The 20779-nt window shown below is 36.5% G+C and overlaps 2 protein-coding genes across 2 annotated transcripts; one reads left to right on the plus strand and one right to left on the minus strand.

Annotated features, from left to right (window-relative positions):
• Nucleotides 1-376: 376 nt before the first annotated feature.
• Nucleotides 377-7107, plus strand: LOC139103060 (uncharacterized). Its single transcript, XM_070657439.1, is given in 6 exon segments — nucleotides 377-607; nucleotides 2184-2491; nucleotides 2618-2735; nucleotides 2737-2859; nucleotides 3960-4217; nucleotides 4480-7107. Coding segments are annotated over 6 exon segments (1452 nt in total). The 3' UTR covers nucleotides 4894-7107.
• Nucleotides 7108-16673: 9566 nt separating this feature from the next.
• Nucleotides 16674-20118, minus strand: LOC139103256 (cytochrome P450 4c3-like). The gene is made up of 11 exons (XM_070657755.1): nucleotides 19989-20118; nucleotides 19554-19660; nucleotides 19403-19493; nucleotides 19110-19295; nucleotides 18907-18976; nucleotides 18722-18848; nucleotides 18456-18641; nucleotides 18310-18378; nucleotides 18001-18163; nucleotides 17718-17897; nucleotides 16674-17591 (listed from the first exon to the last, which is right to left on the minus strand). The coding sequence occupies exons 2-11, from the start codon at nucleotides 19587-19589 to the stop codon at nucleotides 17437-17439; spliced, it is 1263 nt and encodes a 420-aa protein (XP_070513856.1). The 5' UTR covers nucleotides 19590-19660; nucleotides 19989-20118; the 3' UTR covers nucleotides 16674-17436.
• Nucleotides 20119-20779: the final 661 nt, after the last annotated feature.

Raw genomic sequence — 20779 nt, forward strand, 5'->3', positions numbered from 1 at the left:
CGCTTTCGTTCGCGTTAACAGACGCTCGAAGAGACATTGCTTCCGGGATATCTGTGCAAGAATGTCTTCAAGAAAAGAAGTTACGAGAAGAACGAGTCTCGAAGAATACGAAGACGTCGAGTTATTCTCGGGTTTTTCTTCAGGTCGCGCGCGAATGTTTTCAAAGTTTCGATCGTTTCGCGGGTAGATACTTTGAGCCGACGGATTCGATGCTGCTTTACTTTAGCAACAACAACGCGGTGGATAACGGTGCTCGAAGAAAGGTGCCCGTCGAGTGGTACGTACGTCCATCGGATCCCGCGAGTTCTGCGAATATATCGCCGAGGAGGAAGAGAATCGGATAAAACGAGAGCGAGAGACGCGCCAATCGCGCAGGATGGGCTTGACAGGAAGATTTATGAAGAAATCCATCGATGCGGAAGACGACGCGATCATATTCGACGACGAGTGCTTCGTGCTTCCGGATTCTTTGAAAGCGAGCCATCTAAAGAAAACTCTGGGTCGCAAAGGGCAGAAGAAAATTTTCGAAACGGCGGAATCCGAAGAAGACGGCAGCGAAGCACGCCGAGGGAAAGAAAATGACAAGACAGAAACGAAACGAGGCGCCGTTGGCGAACAACGGAAGTAAACGGCGGATGGAAGAGTTATGAGTGGAAAAACGTCAATGACGGGGGAAAAAATCAGACGCAAAGATAGATGATGTCGATACGTCCTTCTTACCGGCCGAAAAAAAATTCTATCGTCCCAATGTGTCGAGACGGGGTGGCCCGTACGACTTTCGTTCGATACGATCTTGGAAGTCTCCGTGTTCATGAAGTGATTCATCATAGCAAAAACTTTCTTTTAGACGGCGATACATCGGTTGAACTCGAGGACTGACTTTACGGAACCGCGATTTACGCATCGCTGTTGCCCTGGCGCAATGCACTTTGCGATTGTCTAACGGAGTTAGTCGGCAGACACGTTTCACTTAACTACGAAGAGGAGAATTGTGTTAGATCTCCTACCGAAATAAGAGAAGACGAAATAATTAATATCTAGCTCTAACTTCATCAACTGTTTGTTAAACGATGGTATTCTCGTTAGAAAATTATTAACGATTTTTATACGAAGGTAAAAGATTAAATAAAAAAAAAAAGGAAAATGCTTTTCTTGGTTAAACGATTTTTTTTTCGCTTTACATGTCTATATTCCATAGTTGAAAACTCGTCCAATTCCCATTGGCAAAATTTGACTTTCGACTTTCGTGCTTTATGGCCCTTGGGATTATTGATAGAACCAACCGTCGAGGACGGTACCAAAAATCCATTTTGCATTCGGCAATCATACGTTTTGAAACGCTCCGAGCGCGCAGGTGCAGCCCGTGAAATCTGCCGGAACTTTCTCAGAAACGGAACCGTCCTAAAGTATCTGGACGACAATACCGTCGTCATCTTCCGCCTCAACGGCGTCATCGTGACGTGCACGGACTTCGACAAGCCGCAATCGCGCGATGAATCCATCCGCGAGATGGTCCAAAAAGTATACAAGAACTCGGGTCAACTGCAGAGCGAACGAGAATTTTTCAGTTAAATTGTGAATTCTTCTGCAGCAAAATTTAGGATCAAAAAGGGCAACTCGAGGCAATCGGTGGCAGCCAGCGGTAAAGTTATAGATTCCACGGAAACGCGTTCCAACAAATCGATCGTGAACACACAGCAGCATATTTCGCCAGCGAGAGAACTCCTGATTATTAAATCTTATTTTAATTAAGACACGAATATAGCAAGTAATTTAATAATTCCAAGTTTAAAAAGGGTAAAATTTTATTGTACGATTACGTTAGCTTTCGTTAAATTTACACTTGTCAATTTAAAAAAAGAATGTTTTTATACAAATCCGATTAAATTGTGCAAAAGTATTGTAAAATTAATGACAAGATCAAAATACATAAAAATTAATTTCTGCAATTTAAAATATGTTCTTAATAATATACAAAGAATAAATTATTACTCGATAAAAAATTTATCAATATAAATCCGTAGCTATCAAAGTACGAAGATATTTTATTTTCATCTTTTTTTTATATATTTTTAATCTAGAAACTTTTAAATAACTTGCTACATAAATCGGGGTGAAATTATATCTTAACTTGTTGCAAGAAATAAAACCTAGTGTTTGCCGCGTAAACGCTTTTGTCTTAGAGAAACGAAGACGATTCATTGATAATAGGAACATTCGGCGCGGGTGAAGCGTTGCGATACTTGGTGAATTACGACGGTCGATACCACAAGGTGCTGAACGATCAGCTCGTAAGTGAACGCGATCGATTGCTCGTTAGGACAACGTCGGATTACGAGGTCAACGAGGTATTCACACGTCGTGCCGATGGTACCGATACGTTGGTTTGCTCGAACGAAGAATTGATCGTTATCTTTTCTGGCGTATGTGCACATAATGGTCTAAGAGATATACGTGTTACGCTTCACCGTCAATACTCCTACTCCAGATGGTACGAGGATTCCTCCTAGTTATATGATAGTGGAATAACCGACAATTTGACGAACAGACGGAGAGACAGATTGCAACAACATTTTGGAATCGCAAAAAAAAACTACCCTCGCACCGTCTCCTAAAGTGCTTGCGTGAAGATTCGTTCGTGCCGTACGTCAGACGCCAAGAGAAACCAGACGGTATCGATCGCCGACGGTTTTGTCACGATCCTGTTGACTCTCCGCGTGAAACACAAAGACTATTGCCGCTCTGTCCTGCGATCAGTCAGCAGTTAGCTGCACTTTATCGATGCCCGACAATCTCCGCGTCAGCATATCGAGAAGAGGTCATTACGAAGTTTCAATAGGGGACAAAGTTAATCTGAAGGTAATCAAAGTCGCGCGCGCCGGTACACGTGCTGATAACTAGTAGTAAATGTAATATCATGCTGAAGTCTTCGCCTACCCTCGCTAATTACTCGAACGTAAACTTGTATAATATAAATTTAATTCAAGTCCAACGACCTCGCAGCGACGCTTTTAATAATCGTCCTTAATAAAAACATTGTTGCGACGTTCCGACTTGATAATAAAGCGGATATTCTGGTAGCGTGCGGTGATACTTGCGACGTCGACTTTATAGGTTTCGTAAATTCGTCGGAGCTGATTCGCGAACGATTGTCACGACTGCACTGAGAAAAAAAAAATTTAATCTAAAAAAATATTTAGTTGAATACGTTCAAACAAATAAATTATTTAAAGTAAACAAAAATATATTTAAATTAATAAAATATATTAAAATAGACAATATATTTTACTAATGTAAATGTATTTTTGCTCACTTTAAATAAACATTTGTTTGAACGTATGCAACTAAATTTTTTTCTCAGTGTGCCGATATTCTCGAAAGTAAGCTCGGAGGGGGGGGGAGGAAGGGGAAGGGTCAAAAGTGTACGGTACCACGCGTTATTATCGAAGCAAAGGTCACCGATATATATCGAAGTGGACAGCAACGTTCTCGAGCACGATGACGAAAGAAGAAGAGGCGAGAATGAAGATGCCAGCTTAGATCCGAGGATCCATTGCAAACACGAACGATATTGCGAAACGCTCAAGTTTCCTGCAAGAAGTCAATACAGAATTTTCGCGATGAATCGCGATCTGACAGCCTGCGAGTACCCTCATCGATCGGTTAGACGCGAGCAAAAGGTGGCAGCCGTCTTTGGCGACGAGATGAGTATGATCCAGTATCCAATTTCACGTCGACCGGAACTTCATCGCTTGATTACATTTGTACCAGTGAAACCAGAATTGGGATCAAAGGAAATATTCTGTCAATGTTAAATTAGATAATATAATATTTTGACAATTATTAATAATTCGCTAATAAACGTCAGCTTGATTTTTTTTAACTATTCGATGATAAAATTGATTTTATGTCGATTTCAAGATAGGAGGAGGTGGTAAATATCTTACGACAAAACCGAGACGCGGGTTACGTCCGACAAACGGACGGATTACGATAGAATTGAATTATCGCGAAGCACTTATTCGTTTCCATACAACTGGCTGTTCCCCTTTGGCAAAAAAGTAGTTGCTGAAAGAACTCGGAACGAAGTTTTAGCAAAGCGAAATGAGCAGTCTCTGCACAAGTTATTGCGAGTGCGCGTTTTCTTCGGCATTAAAGGAGCAAAGAGAAGCGTCCTGATCGATATGCAGAGAGCTATGGGACGCTATTGGATATCCGTAAGTAGTAAGAAATTTAATAAGACGAGTCCGTTAAAGTTGTTTTTTTCTTTTTCTTTTTTTTTTTTTTTTTTTTTTTTTGCAGCGTTTGTTCTCATGTATACATTTTATGACAGCGAATACAAAAAGGTCGCAGCAAATTTAAACAAATCTCACTTCTTTTTGCAACCTCAATACATTATTTTTTGTACGATGAGAATATTACACGAGATTGCCCGTTTTCTCCGATTACATTTCTCCCAGGACGTTTCCTTCTACCCAGGTGTTACGTGATAGTGACAAATGTCGGCTATTTTACGCGACTGGAAGCAGAAGTCGACCCTACGAAGTTGAAAATAATTACGAGAGTTCGCAGGACGGCCTACGAGAACTGGCTGTAGGCGTTAAGGAAAGCATCGACGTCGAGACGTACGTCAGAAGCCTTCAGGGTAAGCTCATTAAAGTGAGCACGAAAGCTTCTCGGCAGTCGAGCCGTCTTGCGGAGTTACTTCGACAAAGACGCTCGATGAAGGAGGAATATGAGTGGTATAAACAGTGCATGAGGAAGCGAATTATCGTACCGTACTTTAGAAATATTGCCGACTCGCGTTATTTCTTAATGAAAAACCACGTCGACGGAGCAACATCGAAGAGAAGTTACTTGCGTGTCGTCGCGGAAAAAAGAAGAAGTCGGTAGAAATAAAGAAAGTTATCGATCTTTTTACTGAAATGTACCACGGAATAACATTTCTCTTTAATTAGATTTAACTGTTCGTGTTTACGAAAATATTTTATTTCTTAATATAATGAACGTCTTATAGCAAAATTGTATTTTATTTTTTTTTTTTGTTATAGATTTTTGTTCGCCAGCGAAAATTTTTTTAACTTTAAATTCTTTTTCTTTCTTTCGCAACAACGGAAAAGATTTGTAAGTATCGCAACGTCTCAAGAGTCGTTGCACTCGTCCCTCATTCAAGTTTTTACCACCTGGTGATTTTGGAGCGCGTGGCTTGAATACTGAAACGTCGAAGAGTGAAGTAGAAGCCAGTGCTGTAAAGGAGCGACAGCCGCCACAGTACCATGTGCCTCGCACATTACGAAAAGTCGTAAAAATGTGGCACGCATTTTATCCTTTCGTCACATTCGTTTCTTCCGAGTTCTTTTGGAGTGCAAGTAAATCCAGTCATCGTATCTCTATTCGACACTTAACGACAGATATTTATTTGCGCACTTATCCTCAATATTGAGCCGATAATCAATTTTAATCTCCATTTAGAAATGAAACGAGCAAGTTGGAAAAGTCGATAATCGTCGAACAAATTTTTGTCTCGAATAAGAAACGGCTGAAAATCTAATTAGCGATAGCTCAATATATCAATCTGTAATTTGTATCGCCTTCCAATGCAATCTCGCGCCCTGCCTTTTTACTCGCGCTATCCAACGGACACCAAACGTAACCCTATATCTTCTCGTGTAACACGCATGTGGCTTCTGATACCCGGCCATATATCTATCGAGGAATTCTTTGTAAAAACGCGATGTAGCTTCGTGGGTCGATCTTTTTCCCTTCGCCGGAGTCCGTCGGTTTCGTTCGAGAATGAGAACTTGCGACGATACTACGTATTTCCGACTGGCCATGGGGACGCGCGTAAAATATTTCGCTCACGTACTTTTAACCTATATCATTTTCCCTTCCAAACGTTATACGACGCAATAGGGGGGAAAAAGAAGTAGAGAAAAAAAAAAAACGCTTGATGTGTGCGCTATATTATAGGTTTTTCTCGCATGTTCTGATCCCACAGGATCGCCCTCCCATTCAACACAGCGACGTTCGCACACGTAACCGTCGCGTATGTTATAAGTTATTGTCACATTCACAGTATTATCTTTATTTCCTACGTTACTTTTAAGTCAGTATAGGAAGCTCGCAAATGGAAAGCTCGCAAATTTTCAAGAAAGCGACAGCTAATTTAATCGCGAAGCAGATACGACGCCGTCGGACATAGTAGCGCGAAATATCCAGCGGAGACGGAAACGATAAAACTTTGATACTATACTTATTCCATCATTATATCGGCGCGTTTATTCGGCGTTTTATTCAACGTTGAAACGTTTCCATCAATTCTCTTTCGTTTTCAAAGTCATTTGAGGTATTAAAAAATCTTTTCAGATTCCCCGACGTGTCTGACAAAAAAATATACGCGCGTGTGCGAGGCTTTTTCGTTCGGCGATGCAGAATCGACCGGACAACGAGCCGAAAGCTCGCGGACCCGCTTGCCTTCCTATCACGGTTTTATACGATGTTTTGCGCCTGGAGTCTCGCGAGTACTCACAGCGCTTCTGGTTACGACAAAGAGCCACTTTTGAAACGCATCGGCAATTCGCGAAAGAATAATGTCTGCCGACTGTTCTAGCGTAGAAATCGGAGCCGAAAGGATAGAGCGCGGGTCCGGGCATTCCCCGGAATTCGCGCAAATATATCTATCTGCTCTGGATGGGTTTCGCTGGCCGTGTATACGGACGTTTACGTATCGCGTTATTGGACAAAAGTTGCACCATCGGTTTTAGACGCGACGCGATCTGATATATCGCCGGGAACGGGATTTTTCGTTGCGAGAGGGAGAAACTACGAGACGGGTCATTTTTCTCAAACTGCAGCTGGATGTCGTAACACGAAAAGCGCTCTCCCTTTGCCTTGGCACCTTTCTTCTCCCCCTCCCCTCATACACACACACACACACACACACACATACTCTCTCTCTCTCTTTCCCTCCTCTCACCCCTGCCAAGACAACAAAATATATGAACTCTATACGCTTTACGAGCTATCGGATTGCGAATCGGCTGATCGATGCTCGCGGCACGGCTAAGTACGATCGGCGAACGCGCGTTTTAACTTTTCCCTTACAGGTACATTTGTGTCGAGTATAAAATGTTTTACCTTTGGTTTATCCAATTTAGAATAAGGCAAACAATTCTGAATAAATTGAACATTCTTACTTCTTCGCAATTAATAATTGTGCTTTACGTACCGTGCGTTATTCTATACGAACAGAATTTATAAACGCGTCAAGAGTTGTGTTTTTGCTCCGGAGTTATATTGATAACAAAAATATATATATACAAAAGTTAATTAACGTGCGTGCAATATTGATGTATTAGGTGTACACAAAATGTGAGTAAAGTATAAACCCCTTTCTGTGCATATTTATATACGTTTTCTCGTGTAAAACTGTTCCGACTCGTTCACGCACGTTGCACGAACATTTGGGCATATTAGTGTGCATTTTATTTACGCCCGATCAATACCGTTTCATGTTGTTAGCTGTATTATTTAGTGAGGCTGTGCGTGATATGACATTAAATTTGCGTATAACCCATAAAACATTAATTTGCGAATTTTCATTGTTTCACCCAACACTCGATATTATTTAAAGCGCAATTTATCAGCTTTACGCTTATTGTTAGGAAATATTGGGCGGGTATCAATAAAGCCCGTCATAATTTAATCTGCCGCGTATACAGATTCTAAATATATTTTAAATCGGCAGACTGGAATTAATCCATCCGCGAGTCATTTTTCTGTATGAGAGTAACTGTGTCACTTATTAATCAGCGGTTTGCCATTATTACGAAATATCACTGAACATATGATAAATACGCGAGCCGATTTCGCCATCGATTTCGTTCTTCGTCTGCGAAACCCGAGAGCGCGAAATTCGCCGTGTGCTAAAAATTGACGAAGTAAGACATTTCCAATAACTGCGTGTTAAAGCGGACTATTTCAATCCTCAAATTCCTGTTTCAACGTAACAAGTTTCAAGCGGTCGGGCTTGCGAGACTCGAGCGTACTCAAGTGCAGTTTCGGTGTGTAGTTATAAATGAAAGTATTTGGAGTTAATTCGAGCAAAGTAATTAGTGAGTTAATTTGCTTACGAAAAGACAAGGGGGTTCTTGGTTGTTTCGCGCGACGCAACTCGATGCCTAAGCCGATTAATTTTTACTATCCCAGCAAAATAATGGCGCATTGCGGCGGAGGAGATAATTTATCCCGTTGATTGGCGATGAAAGGAGATTACCTACTTAACTAAATAACAACGGAAGATATCGACGTAATTAATTTATCGTATTGCATTGTTCGTAAGAGCTTTATAAATCAAGCACTGAGACTTTTATAAAAGGCGTCTGGCTCCAGAAATAATACAGCTTCAAGGCGCAGTTTGAAAATTATATTTAAGAAAATACATGTAGATTTTACTTAAGTACCTCGTGCTATTTCAAAGCGTTAACGAAGTAATATATAAATCGAGAGAGCTACCTACTCTAATTTAATAAAAAGAAAAGCTTTCTGGCATAGAATAGGGGTACGTCAATGGAACAGTCCATTGTGATTGGGCGATTAGACCGCGTTCGGTATCGGCGCTTGCGTTTCAGCAGTAATCTCGTCAATCAAAGATCCAATAAAACGCGATTTCCGCTGAAACCAGGACTTTAATGAGAATCCGATTTGGAGGTGCAGCGATAGCTTCTCATTTGCTTCCAGCGCACGTAATAAGCGTGCCCGCTTCCCCCGGTTTTCTAGGTGCCATCGTCGTTCGTACGATATTCCGGAGAACTACCCCCTCGTGACTATACACGCCTCAACCCCGAGAAAGAGTACGCTCGACCGCAGGTGAATAAGGGATGAGGAAGCGGGTTGGGATTTCTACCGAAGCGCCGACGACGGGGTCGCTCTTTGTGAGGTGAACTTGGCGCCTATAAATTTCCGGTGAGTCGAACAGGAGTTTTTAAATCGCGGATCATCGACGGAGAGGCACGAGGAGCGCAAACGTGGGGGAGCTATAAAATTGAAGGTGCAAGAAGGTAAACACTACTTTTTTTTTCTTTTCAGCTGCACTTAAAACACTGAAAGACCGAGCATTAATATATTATGATTCGAGTGGTCAACGAAAGCCGTTCGACGTCATTACCATCGGATTTTCTTATAGGTTGCGTTTATGATTCATATTGCGGAAGGAATTCGCGAAGCTACGGTTTGCCAGAAACGGGCTTTAAACTTTTCGATAAAAGTTACGGCGTGAAATAATGTAGAAATTTCATTTTGCCGTTTTTAACCCGGTTCACATAATGAACGTTCTGCGGCTATTCTCACGCGCTCTTCCACCTTAATATCGTGTCATCCAACATTTTGTTTTAGCCGTATTATTTAAGATACTTAAAAATAATGTTTTCCGTATTATCTTCGTTAACTTCATATCCAGATAGTGGTAATAACAAAAAAAAATCTTCGTTAAGAAGTAGATAATTTAATAAAAAAGTTTAAAAATAATGATAATGCTATTCAAATATCGTTGGTTATATGCCTATATGTTTTACGAACAGATAAACGTGCACTTATAATTCTTGATAAATATAGAGAAAAAAAAAAGAACCCAGGAATGCATTTATACGTTATTAATTTAAAATATAATTAGAAGAAATATAGATATATTATTCGATATATAATATATATATAACATTTCATAATCTAACACGCACAAAAAGTGACGAGAATATCTGTTCGCTTATCATTCCGGATAAATTGAAGATCTAAAAGAATTTAATCGTGTGAATCGAACTAAAACGCAGCACACTGCATCGATAAATTTACGGTTTGAATCGATTCCAGAGTTTTAAATTCTGCGTTATTGAAGCAGGGTCGGGATCGGATTGGCCGGAAGGGTACTGAATCTGAAGTGAACATTACGTGGAGTAAAGTCGCCTCAGAATGTAAGCAATCTCAAGCAGTCGCCGTTACAACGCAACACGCGCGAGAACTTCCATAGAAGTAATTAAATAATGAAATAAATGCTACTTGCAATGGATTTACGAAAATTGTTAAAGTTCCCTACAGCTTGAATTATATTCATAACATTTCATTAACAAAATTAAAATAATATCGCAAACGGGCTTCTAATGCAAAACAAGGAGACACTTTATTAACGAATAATTATAAGAATTTTTATATACCAACTTGATGAATTAAAAGAAATTTAAAAACATTTCCATTAACCACTTGCTTTCAATTACAATTTGCATAGACCTTTAAGTTTTGCAAAAAAGATTTTACATTAATTTTTATATTTATAAAAATACAAAAGATCATTATTTGAAGTAAGCGATAGTTCGACAAGCTGAAATACAGATTTTATATTCGATCCGATTATTTTATAGCCGGGAAACGAACTTTTCTGCACGCTATTGAAATTTTATGGAAAATTTTATCCATCAACTAAAGCAGGTGGTTAACTTTCGAGATCTTGCTTCAACCGCCACTTCTTCTCAGCTAGCAAAATAAACAATTGCTACCCGATGAATGCGACGGATCGATAACTCCTCGAGTGCTCTCGAGATTGAATAAATTTTATCTCGATAAGAAAGTTCTGACTTCTATCGAACTTCCGTACTCGAGCTTTTAAATAAAGGTTGTTATCAGTCCAAGTATTTTATTTCCGGTAGAAAGGAAAAAAAATGATAATACGAGATTGAAAATTATTCGCTTAACAAGTTTCGTACAATAAATTCAGCTCTGCACTAAATTTAATGTATTATTAATAAAATAATAATTTTTTTTTTATCGAATTTTAATAAATATGAAGTAATCAAGATATATTGTTTAAACGTATATGTAAAATTAATGTACTTCTAATAAAATTACGTCACCTATTTTTAAATATATTACTTTGTTTGAAACTGATGCAATTAAATAGGGAATAGTTATGAATAGAAATCAGTAATTTAAATATTCCTCGACTATCTCCGAACTTTTTTAAACAAAGAAAGGCCGTTATTAAAATGAGATTTTAACAAGAAGATAATAATATCATTATACGTCGGGATAATAATCGTTTCTCGATAGCTCATTCTTGTCGAAAGGAAGAGCTTCGATAAAACAAGGTTGAGTGTGACTGGCAGAAAAATCGTTATCGAATAAGATCTCGTTCCGCACTGTCTCGAAGGAAAATAGGAGAACAGCAATATTGTGAAACCGAAAATAATTCCGTGTATGTCCCTCAATAAATCTGCGCGGAAACAAATAACGTATACGTAATAAAAAAATGATTAAGCTACCAAAAGCAAAAATGTTGGCAATTTATTTCTACGCAAACGCACACGCGAGTGCAATTATTAAAAATCATCTTTTCAGATACACGGGATTTGAAGAAAAATATTTCAAGAAATTTCTTACTTCGGGGCCTGGCAGTCGTTTTTAAAAATTATTTCGAGTCGTCGGAACTGCATTTACGTGTTACAATAAGAAAGAACATACAAAGTGCTAAGGTATGTCGAGATAGGTGAGATTTTCAATACAGTACCCCAAATATTGAATACATGTGTCGTGTGTGGATCGCGTGTACGTGTGTGTCAACGTGCAAGTGTGCATGTTTGTGAATGCACGTCGTAGTTGGTCCATCTGCCTTATCCTATCCGCACGACTTGGCGCATTCCCACGCATACAAATTATCAGACATGTCGCAGAGTATGCCCGACATACTCGAGGTGCAACGTCAAAACTCGAGGCTCCGTGATTTAACTTTAAAAATGAGAATCTCTGACAGACGGATGGAAAACCATGGAAAAGAAGAAAAAAAAGAAAAAAAAAAAAAAGAAAAAAAAAGTGGAAACACTGGAGATGCTTCTTTTTCATACAATTTTGACCCACCTATTACGCTCGCCTCGGAACAACAAAACGATCTCTCGCGCGGGAGTAACAATAAAATGATAAAGCCATAAGTTTTGTAACAACTGCAACATTTTCTGCTGCATCCGTGCTATTTCTCATGACGGTCTGGTGGCTGGAAAATGTCACGAAGCAATGTTTCCACGTAACGTTCGCTGACAAGCGTAGCAGTTAAAAATTCTGACTTATATAAATCGTAGCAGTTGGTTCGATTCGTGATTGTAAGGTGCGCGGGTATAAACAGAATGACATACGACGGTAACGTATGAGAGACATTTCGTTTCTCACTTACGAGTCTCTTTTTTTTTTTTCGCGGAGCAATCGGAAACTGTGGAAATTTTTCACATGTGTCGATATCAGCGCGATCGGACGGTATTTGCATAATGATTGAAAGTGATCCGTTTACAACCGTATTTGTCAATCGGCAAAAGGATATTGGAACTTCAGCAACGCGAAGAGACAGCTCTTCTTGTTCGTCATCGTCACTTTCGCGCACGTGTGGAATTGGGACGCGGAACGTAATTTCGAGGGAAATCGGGCAACCCGTTCTCCGATTGACTTCAACGTGACTCTCCGTTCTATTCCTACGTTTCTCTTTCTTTCCTACGTTTCGTGCACTCCGCTCGTACCAATGCTGTGTTCTACCGGCACTATAACCATCGGACCTTCGTTACACGAACTAATTGGGACCTGATTAATTAGGGAACTTTGGTTGAATTACAGCACGACTCTACGCGCCGCGGTCTACGTCGGAAGCCTCGAAAATGCAAAGAGTATTGCGGTTCTGTCAAAGCGTTACTTGGGTGTGAGTTAATATGACCGCGAAGGACTGCCAAGACAAAGAGGAAAATTAAGCTCGGCATTCGTAAACTAATCACAATAAAGGAGATTCGTTTCAAATAAACCGACACGTTGTTGGTGACATAAAAGTGATAAGATAAAAAAAGGAATTTTTTTACCGATCGGAATATTAAAGAGAAATGATATTAAAGGCAATGTTAAATAGATAAACTTAGATACATCACTGTTGCAGCTAAATGAACAGGGGAATCTATTGATATTAAAATTAAACTATTTTTTTTTCTCTTTCTTTGTTTCCCCACCCCAATCGATTGTACAAATTTCTATAAATACAAAAAATCCTACGCGTATAATTAATTCCTATTCGTGCGTGCTATTTTCGCGTGTTATCCTCCGAGAATAAACAGCTTACATAAATTTTTCCAATCCCTATGCATTCCCCGAAGAGACCGACATGTAGAGGAAAAGCTTTGGATTTTACGCAATCGTACATTTGTAAAATGAGGTCCCTAGAGACCGATATTTGGGTATCTTCCGTCGCATGATGGTTTGGGCGTGCCGCACGCGATATCTCTTCTTCGATGCCGCAATATCGTAATATGACGCATATATTTTACAAAAAATATTCCTACATATTTCATTTTTATTATTTATTTTTACTTATGATCAGATACCGACAATGTTACTCTTTTTTTTTTAATTTAAACTAGAAAAAATCATGCGCGCACTGTTTTTTAACAAACCCTAATTACAATTAAACTACAAAAAAAAAAGAAAAAATTATGCAACTCACCAATCTGCATGAGCATCAGCGGAGTTGCAGAATTCAGGCGGTGGCTGTAACATAAAGAAAAATATTAATGTAGACATGAAATTCAGTTCATAAAATTAATAAAAAAAAAAAGAAAAAATTTTTTATTTAATATTTTATTTTAAAAAATGTATATTTACTTAAAAGTTGCTCCGCCGATGCACGATGCCCTTCCTGGGCCTGCTCCTCCTCTCAGATGGGACGTGTCATCCTTCCCCTCACTGGTGGACACTCGCGGGATAGTCCACGGCACTCCCGTTTAGTCAGTTAATTTCTCGATCTCGATGTGTCGATGTTTCTTGTGAGAAACTGGCTGCGACGTAAAGCGAAGTTCAAGAGTCCTTCTGATTCTTCGGTCAATTCTCATCGGCGGAATAAACGATGCTGAGAATTTGCGTCAAGCAGCGAACGAGACGGGCCGCGATACGAAATGTTTTCCACGCACTTGATTATCCTTGAGTTCCTCAAAAATCACTTGCACGAAACTGGTTGAGAATCGCGGCCGCGACGAAGAAGACGGACGAGGTGCGGATCTTATGCTCTGACAATGATGGTTGTCGGAACTTGCCGAAATAAATTGTAATGGGAGCCCGGTAATCGGAAATGCCCGACGCAATCACCGCGCAATTCACGTCGGACGCTCCGTGCGCGCTGCATCTGTTACATAACCTTGCCGTTCCGAAGCACTTTTTCCGACACACGAAACTGAGAACGACGAGTGGAGAACACAGGAGTACAAAAAATGATCGTTCGTACCCGAGTCGACGACGTTGACACTTATTCGTATACGTGACTGTCCTTACCGCGGTCAAAAATACGCGAACTTGCGGAGCGATTAGCGGACACGTCCTCGCGCCAGTGTCTTCGCAATTAGACTGACCGTTAGAGATCTCGGCCTTTAGATAGAAGGAGACAGCCGCGTAAAAGAGTGAGATAGCAAGAGGCTCAATCATCAACTGAACGCTTTCCTTCTCGCGCAGAATTTTCGGAAACGCAGAACTCGATGCCGAGTTAATCTGTTTACGTTTTGATTCTTCGGTGAACTCGCGTACGCGATTATCGATTATCAAACTTAATTACTTTTACGTAGTACGCATGGAAGCTCTGCTATCTGTATGCTCCGTGTGATCTGCTCCGAGCTTTTGGTAAGGAATGCGAGACAATACCGCGCCGTATTTACGTCAGCCGCCCGCGCCCGCCCGGCTGAAGGCCGCTCCACCAAAGGCCACCCGACTTTGTTTATACACGGCACCTGTACGCAGTGTAAAGGTTCGTCTACAACGACGGTAAGAATAAAACTGTAAGACGCGGTTGTAAGAGCTTATTCTCGATGTAGCGTAAACTGTAACGAAATGAATTACTTTCATTTCTTACGCATTCAAATTAATTATTTGTACTTTATATAATTGACCTAAAAAAATTAATATAATTATAATTTCCAAATGTACAATATAAATTAAATTTTTAAAGAACGAAAAACGTTTGAAGTACCATGTTAAGTATGTACGTGCATTCGTAGATTATTAGTAAAAATTATAAAGAGTAATAGAAATAGTTTTCTTTAACGCAGAAGTGTCGAGAGTAAGTGACGCCGCATCGAAGTGTATTGATATCTAGTTATCTATAAATTGAAGAATTAAAGATCCGTCAAGCGTCATCAGACCTCTTTAAAATACTCGAGGTGCCCTAAGAGAAAACGGAAGAAAGTCGAGAGAAGAGGAAAGAGAAAGAGAGACAGGTTAAAAGAGTTTCGGCCCCGTCGTGAAGTCCAAGAAATATAACTGGACATTACTCAGCCTCGAGTTTCTTATTATACCGAGGCTGTTTCCAAGGACTTGAGGTACTTGCTTAGTCTCGAACCACGTACCTCAAGCTCGACGACGGTAGCTCTTGACAAACCTTAAATTTCATGCGAGAATTTATCGTGCCATCAAACGAGATAAGATTATTACCTCGTCGTATACATTTTCATTTGCGTGAAATTTGAATCGGTCACTCGTATCGCAACCTTCTTTTACAAATCTACCGTTGATCACTTTGGCGGCGGGCCGGCCGTTTTTATTTCCGTCGTGAGTAATAGCTTTGGCGAATTTGCGGTGTGTAAAATCGAAGCAGCATTCGCCGTACCACGCGAAGCGGGATCAAGATCTGGCCGTTGTCCAGTCGTCGAATACGTCGACTGTGTTCATTTCGTTAAAGGCACATAATCGCGACTGGTCAGTACTGCCCGGTGTCCACGAAATTGTTTCACAATTTTCTCCGGGAAAGATAGGGCAAATCAGATTTCCTGACGCTTCTTCGTACCGGGCAGAAGCTTTTTATTTCTCATTATGCAGACTCGCTTCCGTTATAAGATTCCACTTTACATTCCTTTAACTCGGCCCATTCGTAGCGATTTTTCTAATGGGATAAGGAAATAAGTAATCAGATAAAGTAGGCGAATCTGAATTTTTATTCGCTGGGTGTGACGCTTTATTTCTCGATTTATTCAGGAAATTAGTCGGTCTGTTGGCTAGTTTAAAATTCCCTTCGTGTAATTTTTTTCAAGAAAAATTCTTGCAGATTACATCTAAGTTCTCTAATCATCATATTTTTCACATTAAAAAAAAAAAAAATATGTCGAAATATTATTGGTTGAATTTCGCACAATGTGATAATAAAGTTTAATAAAACTATTTCAAAAATAGAACAACGTAGAGATATATATTTATAAATCATAACTCCTTTTATTTATGTTTCAATTCGTCGGATATCGATATGTTATAGGAGATATTAAGTGATCTTTATTAGATTTTTAATAGTGATTGGTCGGAATTGAGAAAGTACACGTTATTCAGATATTAACTATAAACTATGATAAGTTCGTCGCTATTGCGAGATTAATGAAGTTGAAAATAGATTATCGATAATCTAACAAAACTTTGTTTGCGTACACACTTCCTCACAATAAATTTTTTACAATCCAGTTAATCGTAAATGCATAACAATAAAATAACCAGCAAAATTTGTTAAAATCTTTCACATTTTATTAAATTATCTTGCATTTACTTTCTTTTTTTAATTTAAAGAATGCGAGTCTCGATTAAGAAATGTAATTAAAGTAACATGTGTATAAATCGTAAATTAAAGTTGAATTTTGTTGTAGGTATAGTTTTGTAACTGTTAGAGAAATTATAAAGTACGACTTGTATACCACTAAGTTATCAACAAATGAAATATTAGGAAATATTTGATATTTTTATCGTTAAAAGACAATACAACGACAATATACATAAATGTATTTATTAAACTGTAATGACTTATTAATGTTTCTACGTAGCAATAAAATTATTTTATTAAAAATTACATTAAACAATTACTACCCAACATTTATCCCAGTTCGATAAGTTTTTGTTTAGTTGAACATTTCAGTTCATTTACCTACTACAGGAAAGTTGAAAACCTTGTAATATCAAACATTAGTTCTATCTACGTAAATTGTAATTAAAACAAATTGATATTATAATTTGTTTATTACGTTTAAATGTTAAAATGCAATTTTTTCATTCATAAAAATATAAATTCATTATCTTTAATAAGAAAATGTATGAAAAATGTATGAAAAAAAAACCTTTAGATAATTTTATATTATATTACATAAAGTTGATAAATATAATGAAATTAAATCTTAATCAGTTCAGATTATTTATTACTATATTATAATACTAAAATTATATTTAGTAAATGTCAAAAATTCTTCAAATTATTCCCAAAAGTGCTGTCACCTTCAATCGGACAAATAGAAAAAACTTAATAATTGATTAAACAATGTATTGACTTCTCAAAAAATAAATTTAATATTAATTTTAATTCAATCTCATTAATCGTGAAATTAACAAGATTGTATTAAAAAAAATAAAGAAAAGAAATCATATACGAGAAATAGACAATTTAGCCTCTTGAATTCTTAATATAACATCAGATGTTATTTTAACATCATTTATATCAGTAGTCGTTACAAATCGAAATCGTCGCAATAAAGTTACAATTAACGTTGCCGTGGACAGAAATGCATACCTTTGACCTAAAAGTTGAAAAAAAAAATTTCTCATAAACATTTATTAGTTCTTTAATATAAAACAAAATAAATTTTAGTTTTAAATAAATTGCAACTTCTTAAAAAAAAATATAAAGCCAAAATAATATCTACCTAGACAATCTCTGAGACCCGTACCAAATGGAAAATATGTATAACGAGGGCGGCTGGACGAATTTTCCGACGAAAATCGTTCAGGGATAAATTCCAATGGCTTATACCAATACGCAGAATTACGATGAATGGCAAATATTGGAATCATAACGATACATCCATCCGGTAAGGTGCATGATTCTTAAATCGATAAAATGTTTTTTTTTTTTTTTTCATAAATGCGCAAAGTCTTAAAACAGTCTACTAATTTTGTGAGATTAAAAGTTATGCTAAAGAAAAGTACCAAGTTTAATATCGCCCATAATTTCGCGCGAAAGGAAAGGTGATGGAGGGAACAATCTTAATGTCTCCTTAAACACCATATGTAAATATTGCATATTAAGGAGACGTTGCATATCTACCTTATCGTTACTAAACGTGACTAATATTTCTTTTCGTAGTTTTTCCTAAAACAATAAAATACAAAACGCAGAGTATAAATATTTAAAGATTAGTGTAAAAAAAAAAAATATTGAGTGCCCTTTTCATCTTGTTTTTCATAAAATCGCGTTAGTATACACACGTATTATATACTATAACGAAATTTACTAACTTGCACTTCCGTATGTATTCCCAGCATAAGTATAAGAAAAGTTGCCACTTCGGTAGTCGTATTTTGAATCTATAAAACATGATAAATCGTAATATAGTTCTAAATTATACAATTTTAAGTCTACATATAACAAAAAATAATATTACAGCAATGAAGAAGGATCTAATGTCATCTATAAAATTCTCGTCGCTCACTTGGCAATATTTGCTCGTAACATCGCCATAGAGTTCTTCCAAGCGTTTCGAATAATTGTTAAAAATAGCTTTTGTCTTTGAAAAAATATTGTTATTATTTTGCAAAGCCAGTTGCTTAGCTGCATTTTTTGACGTTATCTGCATTTAAAAAGCATATCAATTTATAAGAAACACAAGTGCTGTTAAAATAATCCTATAGAGAAAATTAAAAAATTTACATTATAAATAAAGTCTAACACTTTTTCTTTAGCAATATAAATTTGCCTTTTACTCTCAGTTAGAGAAAAAATCCATTCTAATTGTAGCCACAATTTTGCCATTCTGTTCTGTGTTTCTTTCAATAATCTGAAATAATTACGAAGTGAATAAATTAAAGATTTTTGATATTATTAAAGTTACATACTTTTCTTGGTAATACAAAAGGTCATCATTTTCACCTTCGTGTGCTGTTCCTTTAATACCCATTGCTGTCACTAAAATTTAACATTTGTCAATGTTTTATATTTAAATATAAATTATAAAAATTGTCGTTAAATAACGATAATTTGATACAAATCACGTTAGATAAAATATTCTTTTCATATACGAAAGTATTATAATTCTCACCTAAAAATATATTACATGAATATCGTGCTATATATGGTTTAAGATCAAATATTGAACTGTCGACATTTTTTTCTAACGTATCCGCACAAAGATTGCTATAAATGTCGAAAAATATTACATATTCCGATAAATGTTTGAGATTCAAAAGAGGATTTATTATTTTACGACGAAGCTTGTGAGCTGCACCTGTTAGAATCAACCGTAATGTTAAATAAAACAGAATAAATATAATCTACATTACTTCAAAAAGTAAATTTTATAAAATAAATTCGTTAAATTTAAATATATAATACCTGAAGCTCTAATTATTCCGTTACCAAGAAAAGTGTCCCACAATTTAGTCACTGAGTCTTTGTAATTACCATTTTCTTTCGAAAGCAGAAGCTACACATTTAATTCATTGTATTTTACTGTTGCAACTATTATTTTTATATATAAACTTACCTTATAATCTTCAGGTTTCGCAAGTACTACAAACATTTGTGGCCCTAACAGGAAACGAGTAAGATTTCCATATTTTTTAGTAGTTGCTTCTATACAGTATATTAATTCTACAAAATAAGTATATTTAGTATATTACAATATTGTATAAAAAATTATGCAAAACTATATTTTTGTAAAAATAATTTGTACAAATAATATTAAAAACTTGCCAAATAATCATAATCTTAGAAAACATTGTAAAACTGTAAATTTTATTACAAAAATAAATAAAAAAAAAATTTTTATATTATATTCTAACCTTATTTTGTTTTTCTTTTGCAATATGTTAACAATACTGAGTCGCAAGAAGTTTAAGTGTTATAATTTCAAACAATTCAATACATGTAAGGTCAAGCGTATTACGTATGTTTAATTACTAAAAATTATTATACTCACCTTTATAATTACAAGCAATTTGCAACGAGTTAACAAATAGTGACAATATAGATGCACCAGGCAACGAAGTAGCAAATTTTAATATTTTTATTTTTTTTTTAATTTGTTTTATATTAATTTTCAAAATAAGTACCCCCAAAATTATAATAATAGTTATCCAAAATACATCTAAATTTAATAAATAAATACAATTTATATGCTTCTCTCTAAGTATATGTATATTAATTTCATTAAAAAAAAAAATTGGCACTATAAACCCATAAATAGTTCCATTTTTATAATCTTATACTTACACATATTTCACTTTTTCTTTTTTATCTTTTTAAATTTTAAGATGTAAAAGTATTTTGTAAGTTATCGAGTATATTTGTTATATAGAGGAAAATTTCTTCGTAAATCCTTTTTATAGAAACTGCAATTTCGAGATATATAAGTGTTATCAATGTAGGTTGTGTTATCAATACAGATAATGGTAATTTACAATTTATAAATAATTAATATTTAATAAATTTTCATTTTTTAGAAATATAAATTTTATTGAAGTAGAACACTTGTCAATAAAATTATATTTTAAAGTATAATTATAAGATATAAATGAATTTTAATGGTAAATTGTACATTTATTTTACATATTAAATTACCTATTTACACTTTTTTCCTACATTTTAATGTATTATTTTTCTAAAATATTTATGCAGTATACATTATATAGTGCACTGTCATAACCTTGTAAAATAAACTATGCTTTTAGTTGTTGCTTCAAAAAACAATTTCTGTAAAATTAATATAAG

Source organism: Cardiocondyla obscurior, linkage group LG01, assembly GCF_019399895.1.
Source record: "Cardiocondyla obscurior isolate alpha-2009 linkage group LG01, Cobs3.1, whole genome shotgun sequence".
Taxonomy (NCBI): Eukaryota; Metazoa; Arthropoda; class Insecta; order Hymenoptera; family Formicidae; genus Cardiocondyla; species Cardiocondyla obscurior.